Here is a 13,906-nt window from a genome sequence, read left to right as displayed (position 1 = left end):
CCCGAGTTGGTGGCCTGTCTTCTTTTATACTAAGTCCTTATGAAGCACGGCTGCTGGAGCTGTTATCAAAAGATGGAAAATGTGTCAGTTGTCCACATGACTGAGAGAGAGGCATTGAAGGTGGAGATTGCTGGAGGAGGGTGTGTTTAGAAGAAACAGAACCCAGGAAATACTTAATCATATAGCTTTTGAGAATGCTAAAACTGGAAACTCCAGGCTTCCTTATCAGAGCAGCAGGATCACTGGGGGGGTCACAGGTCTTTTGCAAGAAATACTATATTGACGTTACTGATTTTCCTCTGAGCAGGCACAGTTAAGCCAGGATAACAATTAGAGCAGGTCGTAAGAGAGTGGCATTTCCTTCCTGGAGAAGGGAGCATTTTGCAAAGTGCCATAATCAAGACAAAGAAGTGATGGCATGATGGTTCTCAACTGATTGAGGTTGTGCAGTGGTTAAGCTGTGGAAGCCTGTGACAGACTTATTGTCAAAACTGTTTGTGCCAGGCTTTTTGCTGGAAGCAAGGATATTGAACAGATTATTTTCCTGGATATTCTTTAATAGAGCAACTTCTCCCCTTTCCCTTTTGGTTGTCTAGCAGACTGTTTCCCTCTTTGGTTGATGAACATGAGATATCAGTCAGTTTCGAAGGAATTGTATAAAAACTGTGTGTTGATACTTCTAAGCCATGATCTCATCTGTGAAGAATGAGAGGAAGATAAAAATATGAAAGCCAGCTTTTCAAATGAGAATAACAAATCTTAAATCATGGCTAAACTGCTTAGTATCTTACACATACTTTTTCAACATTATCAAGGTATGAGTAAAAGCAAAACAAACTGGTTTAACTCCTTCCCTTTGTGGAGTGATCTCAGTATGGCTCTTGTGCCTCTTTCTGAATGCACAGGGTATTTTTAACCAGAAAATAACAGCAACATAAGCATGTTTGGCTATAGTGTGCTCATGATTCTTCCATCCACACTGTGTTCAAGGGAGATTGTTTAATTTGTACAGTGCAAAGAAGAAAGGTTATTTTGTTTCCCTTTAAGCACCTCTAAATAACAGTAAGTAAGAGGGGTTTGTTTCTAGAATTGCTATCTGTTCCCCTGTCATCTCCAGTTTAGGATATCAGAGTAGATTCTAAAGTGTACAGCAAGGTAAATTTTAGTCTTCAGGCTTAAAACAATGAGATTAAACCCAAAAATGACCCTGGCGTAAAAAGATTTCATTTCTAATGCCGACGTCTGCTCTTTGTATCTCTTCACTCAGGGATAAATTACATTTGACTCCTAAATCTCCAGTGTGATTTACTGCAGTCTGTATCTTTAAATTTATTTCTGTGTGCACGTTGTAGTCTAACATTGCAGCTTTCCATGGCTGAATGATGAGAGGAAAGGCTTCTATTCAGCGACGGGTGAGATGAGATAGAGCAGTGCTAATCTCTAGCACATGTGAAAAATGGAGGTAACGAACTCGGGGAACAGAAAGTCCAGATACCGCCGGGCAGCTTCTGTGTCAGCAGCTGCTGGAATGAAAAATGAATGGTAATCATTGCAAACCTTTTGAGGGGATCTGAGGGTCACAGGAAGGGGTTAACGGTGTCCATGGGGCTGTATGCATAGGCTGTGCTCTGCACATCAGATCGCATATTTATGAATGAGGGTCAGATAAGCCCCTTTCAGGGGGCTGTCCCCTAACTGTTTACAAAATACTGCTTGAGAAAGAACACGGCCAGGTTTGAGTTACAACCTGACAGCTCCAGCGTGGCAGGGATGTGACAGGACGGGTTATGTGTTGGTGGGGTTCAGCCCAGCTCCCCGATCGAGCCTCAAATGCTATTAATAGTAACACACTGAGTCATAGAAGCAGGAATGCCAGACTGCCAGAGCTGTGCTGCTCTTACACGTTAGACTGCTAACAATAGAAAGCCAGCCTAGATCTGTTAGAATAGAATAACAATTTTTTTTCCATGCATGTGCCTGAATGTCTGTCTCTCTTTTATTTATTAAAGGCTGTCACTGAATAAGAGTGATCTTTTGGGTGAGGCAGACTGGTTTATTTCATTTCTTGCTGTTGTTCTGGGTGGCATTTATACAAAACATTTCGAGTTTATTTACTGCAAATATTTTTAATGCTGGGTGCACGCTCTGACTTTTTTCCAGCAGGTATCAGCCATCTGCTGCTCTGTCTGGCTGATGCCTACAGCTTGTTTCTTTACATTAATTTTTCTCTCCCTACGTGGAAGAGCATAGAGAAGGAATTCCCTTGTGGAGGTGTGAGCTGTAGTTCAAATCCAGCTCTCAAAAAGCAGGGGTTCTCTAACTCTGGACTGAACATAGCTATTGCTTTAGGGTGCAGGATAAACAACTGCACCTCCATCATGTCACCTAAAGCACATTGTGCACTGAGTTGTGGTCAAGTTGAAGCTATAGCCCAATGAATCTGCCCATAATCTAGCCCAGAATATCTTTATGTTTGGCCCAGCTCTCTACTGCTGAGGTCACCTCTGTCTTTGGCAAGTCAATTCATTTCCCTTTGTCTTTTTCTCCATGTCTAAACAACAAATACTGAAATTTACTGTCCAAGCCAAGGCATGATGGCATAGGTTTCATAGGTTTGTATTGCTGAAGCCACTGGTGGCTAGTTAAAAATGAGGAATGAAATAATTTATAAAGAAAGCATGGCATGTAGTAGTAGTGATAGAGGTTCCCTAAAATCTTGATGCTGGCAGGGTGTATGTATTGAAAATAATACATGTTAAGTTTTTTTAATGGGCATTCAGGGTTTTGATTAATCACATTTCCAAGCCTTTCTTCATAACTGTGAATGAAAGCATGCATATAAAAGGCAAGCTTTGTTCCTTACTTGAGTTTGACCTGTATCTTTTAACAGAAAACAGAAATATTCTGAATCTTGCTATAAGATGGTGAGACTTGGCAGTGTTGTAAAGGGTTGGTTTGTTTGGGGTTTAACATCAGCTTACTGTCAGTGCTTTCTCAGGTAGAGTTTAGTGCCTGGAAACTTGTGAACTGGAAGGTCAGTTTGATGCCCAGGTTCAGCACTGGTGCTTTTTGTTGGGGGTGCGTTGGGGGTGAAATTCATGTGTAAGTGCTGCTGTTCTGATACTCTCTCCTCATTCCCTGAGTATTTCTGGCTAGCATCTCAGAAGGAGTGACAAGAGGAGTTGTAGTTTACAGTTTGGCATTTGTTTACAATTGTTTTACAATTATTTGATATTTCAAATACTAAGCTAAAAGCAAAATTCTCATCTCTGGTGCTCCTTGGCTGTGCTTCTAAACCCAGGTGCTCTCCGAGCAGTGACACTGCTCATTTTCATCATTAATTTTACTGTTATTTGAAGGTAGTGAATAGAGGTGGCATTCCCAGCTAGCACAGATTGTATGTTACTCTCTTCTATACGATGGTCAGAAGGCATTGGGAGACTGTTTATTAGTGTGTTTTGTGGTCAAGTAATTGGTATTTGCTTACAACTTTAAAGCAAAACCAGGAATGGATAAACAGTGCTCACCCTAGGAAAACCCCTGCTGCAGTCTGTTCAGCACTTGCCTGCGTTCATCTTGTATTTCCCCTCTTGATCCTGGCTCAGTTTGAGTAAATAAAATAGTGGGAAGCTCATAAATACTCCTTCAGCTTTCAGTGTGTGTTGGAAGAGCTTTCCTGTTCTCTCTCACATCTGCTCCCTTGCAGTCTTTTGCCCGTCATTCAGGAGCAAATTGCATTGCCAGCTCAGCCCCGCAAGGGCAGAGGAATGCAAGGTGGTGTCAGTGGCTGGAAATGAGGGACGGTGGAATTCAGCATTTGTTCCACAGCGGCAGCTGTAGCTGGTTGTTTCAGCACAAGGGGCAGAGTCCACAAGCAGGGTATGAGCTGCCGTTAGCCATAGGAAAAGACCACAGTGGAGGAAGATAAAAGGCACGAGAAGAAAAGGGAGAGTGCCGAGCAGTCAGACCTGATCAGCTCTTGTGGGAAATCTGACCAGGGGAGATCATTATCTGGAATAAGCTGCCTTTTTCTTTCTAAATCCACGTCAACCAAACACTGCTGGAAAAGAGATTGTGTTTAAATTACTTCAGCTAATTCTTGCTGCTTCCCATACGAAGAAAATTCGTTTGCCATGGTGAAAGAAAAAGGTAATTATGTTTATTGATAGACTGAAGCTGAAACAACCTCATGTGCCAACCTCACCTGAGGTTTAAACCCTCAAATTAAAAGTGAAGCATGCTTTGATTGACAGTTGCTGTTTTCTATAAAGGTGATGTGTCAAAACCTGCAGTGGATTGCACTGATTACCTATTTTAATATCACCCTCTGTTGTGTTTTAATAAGGGTAGAAGCTAGAACACACCTGATTTTTTAGCATGTTTGCACAGCTGGGTTCCTTCTGTGTGTCCATGTATTTTTCTTTTAATGTGACTTAACCCAAGTTTGCTCTTGACTGTTTTTTACCTGTATTTGCTACAGTTCAAAGAGCTTTGACCACCAAAGCAGTTACCTTAAAATTTTAAAGATAAGCATTCAGCAAGTCTGGACTTGAGAGGGTCATATTTTACCTTTTAATAAAAAAATGGGTTATATGAGATATTGCATACTCTTTGACTATTGCAGCAGTAAATTAGATATCAGTTTCTGTTACTTATAAATAACATTTAAAGCCTCCTACAGGGGTATTTACTAGTCGGAGAATTTAGTGGTTGTGGGGTCTTTCCTTGCAGTAATAGTGGTCTGTATCTTTTATTACATTATGAAGATGTGAAACACATTCGGAATTGTGTTTGAGTAGTGGATTGGATGTGAGTTTGGAGCATTATGTTATCATTACATATAGATTCATCCTTAGTCTCTGTTTTGTTCTCTTTACTTTTGAGGACTCTGTAAAAGGTACTGTGGGATAAATTCAAACTAGGGAAGAAACAGAAATAAGTAGTAGTTATGTTGAACAAAAGTGAGCAGTTTTTGAACTCTGAACACCCACATTAAGATTTTTTTTAAATGCTTTAAATGAAATAAATTGAATTAATTTAGCTTCGTAGATGTTTAGGTTGAAGACAGCAGGACAAATACCTTGATAGCCTGCTAATAGTGTGTCAGATGTATCAAGACAGTTATAGTCATAACCTATACAGTCTCCTGATAATTTTTCTTGATGAAAAGCAGTGGTCCAGCATAAATAGTATTGGCTACTTAGCAGATTTGAGGTCCATTATTTCAGATTTACAGGATCATTTTTGTAATGTCAGTGGTGAACTGTTGACCTGCTACCGGTATCAGTAAGCCACAGGGATGATTTCAGTAGCAGTTTCACCCCAAATCCTTGGAAGTGCAAGTTTCTGGATCATTTAAATCAACAATGCCACTCATCTTTTCAGAAAAGTAAGGGTATTATTGTAGTTGTTCCTTGTTTTCTAAGATGCATTTTAAAATGGGGCTGCTGATTTTCTTGAAGCACATATAAAATACATGTAGCCTTTTAGCTGTATGTTCAGTTTTGATCCTTTGGCACCTTTCTGCTCCTCACCCAGCTGGTGCTCAGTTTTTTGGGCTCCCCGTGCTACATGGGCTGTACCTTAGGAGTACTCTGTAAACACAATCGTAGCATCTTATACTGTGAAAGGCGGCATATACCTGTAAGAAAATTAAAACGAGCGTGTCATTTCTTGTAAGAAATGAGAGGGAGCAAACCTCTTAGTGGGAAAAGTTAACAGTAAATGGTTGAAAATGTGCAAAAGACTTGTGTTTAAATTGCTTCCTTTCCTCCTCCTCAAGTTTAATGTGTTATTTATAATGGCTATTAATATTGGATATATTTTTTCTCTTCACACAGATAATGACTAAAATAACTAAATGCTGTCTTTAATTTTGTTGTACAATTACTGATGTTTTCATATCTCATGGCTGCAGAATGAGAAAGGATCGTATCTGTTTAGTATTTTGCTTTTCTAACTTATTACTTTGAAATAATTTCTCCAACAAGGTGGTTTATTATTTCTTCTGTTTTCTTCCCTGCTCTTTTTTTGCCTTTTTTCCCCTTTATTCCCCGCCCCCCCTGCCTTACACAGAAGGTCAGGAGTTATTTACTACTTCGAAGCTGCTCCAAATACCATTCTCTAGAGTGATGCTCTTGCAAAATGCAGGCCAGTAGAGTACAGTTGGTACCCTCCCTTCCAGCCACTGCTTGAGCTGCTGTTTGAACAAGCTGAAAATGCATTCAGGCCATGTCATTTCATAAACATGTTAACTAGGCACTGGAGGGGCTGGTTTCAACGAGAAAAATGCAGTTCCAATCCAGTGAATTGCAAACGGGTTAGTAACAGATTTCAGCAAATTAGCATGGTTCATTATGCTCATATTGTAGGATGATTTCAGTGTCTGCCTGGTTAGTTCATACACAAAAAAAATCCTGAGGCCAGGGTGTTTTCTGCTGACACCAAATGGCGCTTCCTAAATTACGTCTGACTGATACCATACTTCCCTGGCTGTGTACTTATCTATTTCCCATTATGAGCCCTTATTATCTAGTTACTCAGCTGAATTGCCAGTGTTCCGTCCAAGAGCAACTTTCTCTCTGTATACCCTTTAATGGAAATAAAGTTTGCATACACATATGCATGTCTTCTTGTTAATTCTCTTCTGCAATTTAAAAGCCATATTGAATAATCAGCATTCTTAGTGCTTCGATGTGTAAATTGTGAGCCTGCTAGCCATGTTGCTTGGTGATACAAGTGTTGTAGCTTCATTTTGCCTCCACTAGTTCACATAAGCTGAGGATTTAGCCCTGATTCTTGGTTTCTTGACCAGCTGATAAGACTGTCCCAACGTTCACTAAGTCTGAGAGAGTGTATTGGGAATCAGGTTTGTACCTGATGTGATCTTGGACTGGACCATACACAGGCAAACCCATGATAGTGGATTAGCATCTATTCATGCCAAACTTCTCCATGCTTAGAAGGGTAAGAGGAGAGAAGAGGAAGGGTTGATGATTTTTTGGGTTAAGGAAGTGGATACAGGGGCTTTATGATTTCTGTTCCTCACATACTGATTATGTTGAAGGGTAGGTGCTGGTATCTACTGGGTACTGAGTGGCAGTAAGCTACATCGTGTTTCCATGTTCTCACAGCTGTCCCTGGGTATTCAGTTGGTGCTGGCTTTCCCTGTAAGCAACACACAAGGGGATGTTCACCAAAATGTTAACAGCATTTCCTGTATAATTTGGCTTATGGTCTAGTTCAGCCTTGCAGAGAGATTTAGTTCTGTGTGTCTTTTCTTCATACTTTTGATAAAGCATGAGACTGATACCCCTGCAAGGTTATGAGCAAGAGGACTGTTGTTATGCTTGCAGTAGCTCCAGTCATGTCTTATTTTCCAATCTCATATCCCAAGAGCTTTTTCTATTGTTATAAATGGAACTGCTTTAGAGCAGTTCAGTTCCGTGAAGTGCATGCAACTTGTTACCTGTGTATTAATTTAAAGGTGTTCTCTATCCCAAACATTGTCTCTCCAGTGCTCTCTGTATTTGCAGTCTTCGTATTTATTCCCAACATGAATCTAGAAAATGTTGAATAATGGGACTTGGGTCCTGACACTGTCTCAATGTCATGGTTGTTAGTGAAACATGGTCTTCATCTGAACTTCTGACTTTGGAACTTTCAACCCCAGGTGACCTGGGAAAGTCTCTAAGTCAGTTGGTTTTGGAGCACATGACAGGATTATGCAATACACCTCGGCAGGGGGAGGATGGGGAGTTTCACTTTATTTTTGCTTCGGTTTACTTAGTATTAAATTCAGTTCTGCTTGACAGTTTGCTTTTGGGGCTGGTGTTTGGGGGTTGGTTTTGCTTAAGTCCGTGTGCTACCTTGCACAAGCCACAGAGAAATCATTTAGTAAATATGCATAGTAGTGGGTGTTAACAAAATACTCTTGTAGTTAAAGTACTAAACAGCAGAACAGCTCTCTTGGAAACTCTTAAGGTGACCTTGGGGAAGTAATTTGATCTCTCCTTGTGTTAATCTGTAAAATGAGGATAAGAACATTCCTCTTGTCTGCCTCGATTATTTGGATTCGAAGTCTTTGGAGCAGAGAGTTTCTTTTACTTTGGCTCACAGCTATGGCAAGGAAATCTTAGTCTTGGGATTTAACTACTTGCACTCGAACAACAAAACAGATCCAGTGGTATGTGAATGTCTTATAAATGTCTTGCTGCTTATTCTGTACTTTCTCTTTCTAAATTTACTTTTAATATTAGGTTTCAAATTGCAGTTCTGGTGTGTAGCATTGATACTGAGAGAAACAGAAATAACCCAGGAGATGCCAAATCAGGCGCTGCGTGTTTGCTGGAGATTTTAGTTCTTTTTAAGTAGCACTTAGTTCACGCAAGGGGACGAATACTCATATCCACAGTCAGGCAAGCAGTGTGCAGTCCTGCCATGCCTGCTGGCTTCCCCTGTTTCCCAGTAGTGAAATTCCATACATTCCTTGCATCCCAGTTGTGTATAGGAGCCAGCTCTCTGAAGATGCAATGGCAGTTATTTTGTTTTGAGAAATGGGAGAACTTGTGCTGTTGGTCTCACTGGAGGGTAGGGCTGAGTGGTTTTAGGTCATTAAATTTGAGACCACAGAGTTCATGGGTTGAGGTAGTGGTAGAGGCAGGTAAGCTGTTTCCCCATCTGAAACAGCAAGTGGTGTAGGCCAAAAACCCCAGTTTTGAGTAGGGGAGAGGCAATCAATTTAGTTTATTGGCAGTTAATAAACTTTTAATTATGGATTTTGGTGTTGTAAACAAAAGCAAGCAAAGACCTGCTTGGAGAAATGCACCTCAGCTCCTTTCTGGACACTTCTTCTCCTTTCTGGTCTCCAGTCCCTATGACACACGCGATTGTTAGTACCTTTGGTGAGGTGACGGCAGTGCAGGAGGCTGGGGTCAGTGCATCATTCTTCCTTTCATTTTGTTGCTGTGTTTTCTTACTAAGTTATTTCACCATGGGTTCCTCTGCTGGCCACAGTCCTTTTAGATTTGTACCTCCTCTCCAGTCTCCTCTCTGTCCATACTTAGGGGCTGCTAGTTTTCCTTAGCAGTTCTCCTGCCCTGGCATCGTTTTTGTTTCTCTTACTTGTGCTTTGATATCTCTCCTGCCCTGGCATTGTCTTCTGTGTCTCCTCTGCTTTTCAGCATGCCTGGTGCTCTGGCATGTCTCTTGTCTCTTTTCAATGTCCTTTCCTGCCTGTTTTTATATATATGTTTTTTCAGAGGTGCTGTGTGCTCTTCTGGTTTGGTTTAGATGTGCAGTGGGTCCATTTCATCCATTGCTGAGTTGGTTGGAACCAACTGTGACCAGCACAATGCAGTCCATGACTGCTTCCTACCCAAGTCACTACTGCAGCACCCTTGCTTCCAAAGCCTTGTTGGTTATGCTGAATAACAAATGGGTAGACAGCAAATTATATGGTTGGTTTTGTTGGACAAGAATTCAAAAGGCAAGACTTTAAAAGATAGAGTCTTGGCATAGTGAAATTGCGCATGTTTAAAATACATCAAGCCTGGGCAAAGGAATATTTTTCCAAAGGGAGAGTGGGATGCTTGGTAGGAAAGAACTTGCAAGTTAGGATGATAATTTGGCCTGTTGCTGAAGGAGAGTCAGTTCCTTTTGTGGAAAAATTAATGCATACCAGGGGAAAAGACCAAGTTCCACTAATCAAAATGTGCTGTGCCCTTTGGGTGGGAGAAGCCAGAGAACAGGATTCTGTTGTTTCTGGGGGCAATCCATAACTAATTTAAAAAGGATTATTTATAACAAGAGTTGGTTTTTCACCTAGAGAACAGTCAGTATCCCCAAAAGGATGATTAATCCTTGCCTTCATTGAGCCTGGATAGCTTTCAGGCTCACAAGAGATCTGACTGAGGAGAACACTTAGGCATCGTCTTAAGCCTGTTCTCTTCAGCAGAGTATCTCATTGACTCTAATTGAATCACTGGGATTTAAAGCTAAGTGTGTGCTTCGATGTTGTCTCAAACTCGGCTCCATTTTTGGAGGCTTTGTGATGTTTTTGCAGTAGTGTCATGTATTTTATTAATGACAATCATTTTCTGCTGTATGTTAGCTATGAGAAGAGATATGTAAGAGACGTGTAAGAGACAATGAGAGAAATAGTACTGTCTTTTATAAGGGTTTATCATAATGTGCTATATACCCAGAAGTGATAGATGCCTTTTATAGCTCAATTGTGCCTGTTATATGTTGTTATATTTCATATAGACAGGACAAAAAGAAGAGAAAAGCTGAGAAAACACCTCAAATCTGCAAAGTAAGCAGTAACTGTTAAAATAAGGGTCAAGTAATGCCAGCTGTTCAGAAGTGAAATGCTGTTGCGTTTATGCTGTATGAGGGCCTAATGGGCAAGGTTCTGTAAACGGTGTCAGCGGCATAGCTCCCTAATTCCCAGTGCTGTTAGCACCAGTCTGATATCACAGATGTTAGTGTAATCTACACAGCAGTATTGTGGAACTCTGTATTAGTTCAGGATCTGCCACAGAAGCAGGATCTTAATATGACTCCAGCTTAAAGAAGTGATCCAAATATAAACACAGCCTTGTGGAACAATGAGGTTTATCTTTTTTTACTGCTGGGTCAAACAAGGGTCAATAAATGGCTGCTTTGTTCAAAGAAGCAGTTTCATTTGTATTTTCTTTTTCTCCAAAGGCACCTCAGAATGAGATTTGATGTATTTGAGATTGCTTGCTATCCAGCACTTGAAGTGCTAGTCTGAGGAACAGGCTGCATTCAGGAGTACTGTATTGGCCAGTGCTTCCTCTGTGATGGTCCATTTACCATATAGTGGTAAAAGTTGATAGACTTTCGGAGCACACCATTGTTTATTGTTGAAATACTACGTCTCAATGATTGACTTCTACACTGCAAATGTTTGTGAGGTCTAGGTGTCCTATCACTTGTTACTTGGGAAAAGAGACCAGCCACCTCCTCTCTCCTCTCCACTTGTTACTTGGGAAGAGACCAGCCACCTCCTTCTTTCAGGTAGCAGTGGAGAGAATCAGTTGTGCTTCTTTCTGGACCTAAACCAGAACAGTTACGAGCCATGTTGTCCATCCTTATATGTCTTTCTCCGATAATCCAGCCTTCTTCCCTGCTCTACTCTTCATGCTAAGATCTAACTTACATCCCACCAGCATCCCAATAAAAGGAGTGTGAGTTAACACAGGGGAGAGCTGCTGATGCCTTGCACTGTTAGTATGAGTGCACTGGCCAGGTAGCGTGCTCTCACGTGTGGACCATGTATTACCATGATTAGGGCACTGGCTTTTACAGTGCCAAAAGAGATGCTGTCCTGCAGTGTCCTGATTGCTACTGTGGTCCTGTTTGCATCCAGTGTTTTCACTGGCAGGCTAATTGGAAGGGGAAATAATAATAACAATACTTCTATGGAAAATATCAGAAAACACTTAAAAATTATGGCAAATAACTACAAGTTTAAGGATTTTTTTTCTGCCTTTTTTAAAAATAGCTACTTTGGTTATACGTAGACAGCAAAAATATTTGTAAGACAAATTGGCACACTGTAGGCATAATACAGATACATTTACATGAAGAGAGAGTTTTAAAATGAGTCTTCAGATATGATTTGAATGGCAATAGTATGAATCCAGTCTAGGATTTTGCCTTGGGCTTTTTCATACGTGTGAAGGCATGCATCTCACTAGTATCAATTTATGGCAGTCCCTCCTTCTGGGATATCCTGGATTTCCCAAAGATTTCTGTTTGATGCCTGTGGGTAGTGGCTGCAGTAATTTCTTTATCTGTCCCTGCCAGCTGGGAGGTTTGATTTCAGTCTCAGTCCCTGTTTGGTCACCTTAGCTGACGGGACTCTTGCAGATTTAAGATTGAAGACCTGGGTCTGCAGATAAGCAAAATGACACTGCATTTGTCATCCCCTCTTTTTACTAGGTATTTCAGTAACTCCTCAAGGCTCCGCTGTGCTGGGCTTTCATGAAAGAGGAATTCCTTGGAGAGCATATGGGCTATAGACAGACAGGCTTTACAAACCAGAGGTTACAGACATTCACTTCTGCAAGAAACACGAAGGGTGGGAGAAGATTACTTCTCCTCTTCTTTATAAAGAGAGCATGAAGAAGTGATAAGCCAGATATGGTTTTTGAACTTGGTTATCTGGTGTGTTTCTAGCGCCTTTTATCTCAGAACAGCACCTTTCACAGGTTGTGGTCCTGCACAATGTGCCTACCTGCCTCCTCTGCCCTGTCCCAAGCGGGTGCAGTTGCTTGACAGCATCAGACAGCAGAGAGTGAGGGTGTTTAAAACAGTCTAGCAAAAAACTATGCAACAGTTCCACAACATTAAATCTTTGCTTTGTTTTTCCTTCTTAATAGTTCAGTCTACAGCCTAGAAAACACAGCAGCTAGTGGCAAGTTAGCAATTCAGAGCATGCTGTCTGTATTAGGCCACTCTTAAAATATAAAGGACAGGTCTGTGGAATGCTGAGAGTCCCCTTGCCCATGCTCTTATGGGCACAGCATGTTCCCAGTGCTATGCAAAAGAGCCCAGAGGTTGCAGAGCTAGAAGTCATAGAAATTGTATATGCTAGCATAAAGCTTGAAGTTACACCTGCTACAACACGGATAGAGTTGAGCATAACTGTTTGTGAAGGTAGGCATGCAAATGTGAAAATGACAAATTTCATGAACAGTAGCCCATATCCTTCTCCTGTTTAAATGTAGAGGAAGCTGCTTTTTTCTTCAGTTTAGAGCAGAACTGAACGCAGCATATTCTGCTGTGACCTCTGCTTTGCAGCATACGCACAGCAAGGCGCTTCCCAGAAGCTTCTTTCTGCCTTCCAATAAAAAGCCGAAGTCTTTTCTGGCTTGCAGCAGAGCCATGGAGTCTTGCCAGCAAGAATCCGCAGCTAAGACTCGCTTAGCTTGGGTCTTTAGTTTCCTAACAGCTCTGTGTTCAGGGAGAGAGAACCATCAATAAAGGAGGCTGCAGTGTTTATTTCCATCATTTTCTTTAATTCACCAACTGTTATTCTTCAGGTAGTTGCTGTGATTTCCATTTCAGAAGGGTTTGCTATGAGTACTGAGGTCCTTTTCCTGGCTGATGCAGCAAAACCTGTAATTGCTATTAAACCTTTGTACAATGATCTGCTCTACATAAAGCACCACTGACAGGACAACTTTAAACTTTGTGCAGGGAATTAATTCCTTCATTTTGCTCAAAGTGCCTTCGGTTTCTCAGATGAATGTTGGGTCATTACTGTGCTTTTCTGTCTCTTTTTAATTGTTTCTTTGCAGATCTGGGATTATTTTGAGATGCTTTGATAAAATGCAGTAACGAATACTCTTGAGCTGGTAGAGTTGCTTCTGAATCTACCTCAAAATAGTGCAGCTGCAAAATGTAATGAAGCCAACATTGCATGATTCACAAGGGAGCATAAGGAATGGCAAAAATCATGGTGATATGTCTATGGAGTGATGTTAGCACAGAGCAATACCCCAGTGAGAAAAACTGTTTCCTTGTAGAAGAAGGTGCTATTGATTTATATTTCTTTTCTTCCTTCCTCCCATCATTAAACATTGTCATCCAGACTTCCTAGTTGTTCCAGTGTACGTGTTACTCTGGGTGAGTTGGATATGTAATGAGACATTGTTTTGCCTTATTGGAAGCCTAAATGAGCTTAAGAAAGCATTAATTATTCATTGATTATTCCTTTAAGCTGGTCTTATAAGTAGAAGTGTCAGTGTAGCTTTGAAAGTTCTGTGTATATCTCTGACCAGAGATTTTGTTCATTAATAAAGAGAAAAGATATATCTTCAGGCAGTGCCCAGCAGCACTGGAAGCTAAAACTGCTATTAAGCAACCTGAAACT

General features: G+C 40.9%; 1 protein-coding gene across 12 annotated transcripts in view; it reads left to right on the top strand.

Annotated features, from left to right (window-relative positions):
* Window positions 1–13,906, top strand: part of ABLIM1 (actin binding LIM protein 1) — a 225,521-nt gene that overhangs the window by 101,013 nt on the left and 110,602 nt on the right. For 3 of the 12 annotated variants that reach the window (XM_030487229.2, XM_030487226.2, XM_030487225.2), the window contains exon 1: window positions 3,877–4,149. The exons of 3 other annotated variants lie outside the window; for them this stretch is intronic. In XM_030487229.2, coding sequence (XP_030343089.1) covers window positions 4,134–4,149 — 16 coding nt within the window. In that variant the 5' untranslated portion in view covers window positions 3,877–4,133. Of the gene's footprint in view, window positions 1–1,444; window positions 1,543–3,876; window positions 4,150–13,906 lie in introns of those variants that run through there. 6 more of the 12 variants (XM_030487219.1, XM_030487230.2, XM_030487223.2 and 3 more) reach the window with 3 other exon arrangements.

This window comes from Strigops habroptila, chromosome 5 (assembly GCF_004027225.2).
Source record: "Strigops habroptila isolate Jane chromosome 5, bStrHab1.2.pri, whole genome shotgun sequence".
In the NCBI taxonomy this organism is placed as follows: domain Eukaryota; kingdom Metazoa; phylum Chordata; class Aves; order Psittaciformes; family Psittacidae; genus Strigops; species Strigops habroptila.
This window is presented reverse-complemented; position numbering and strand designations above follow the sequence as displayed.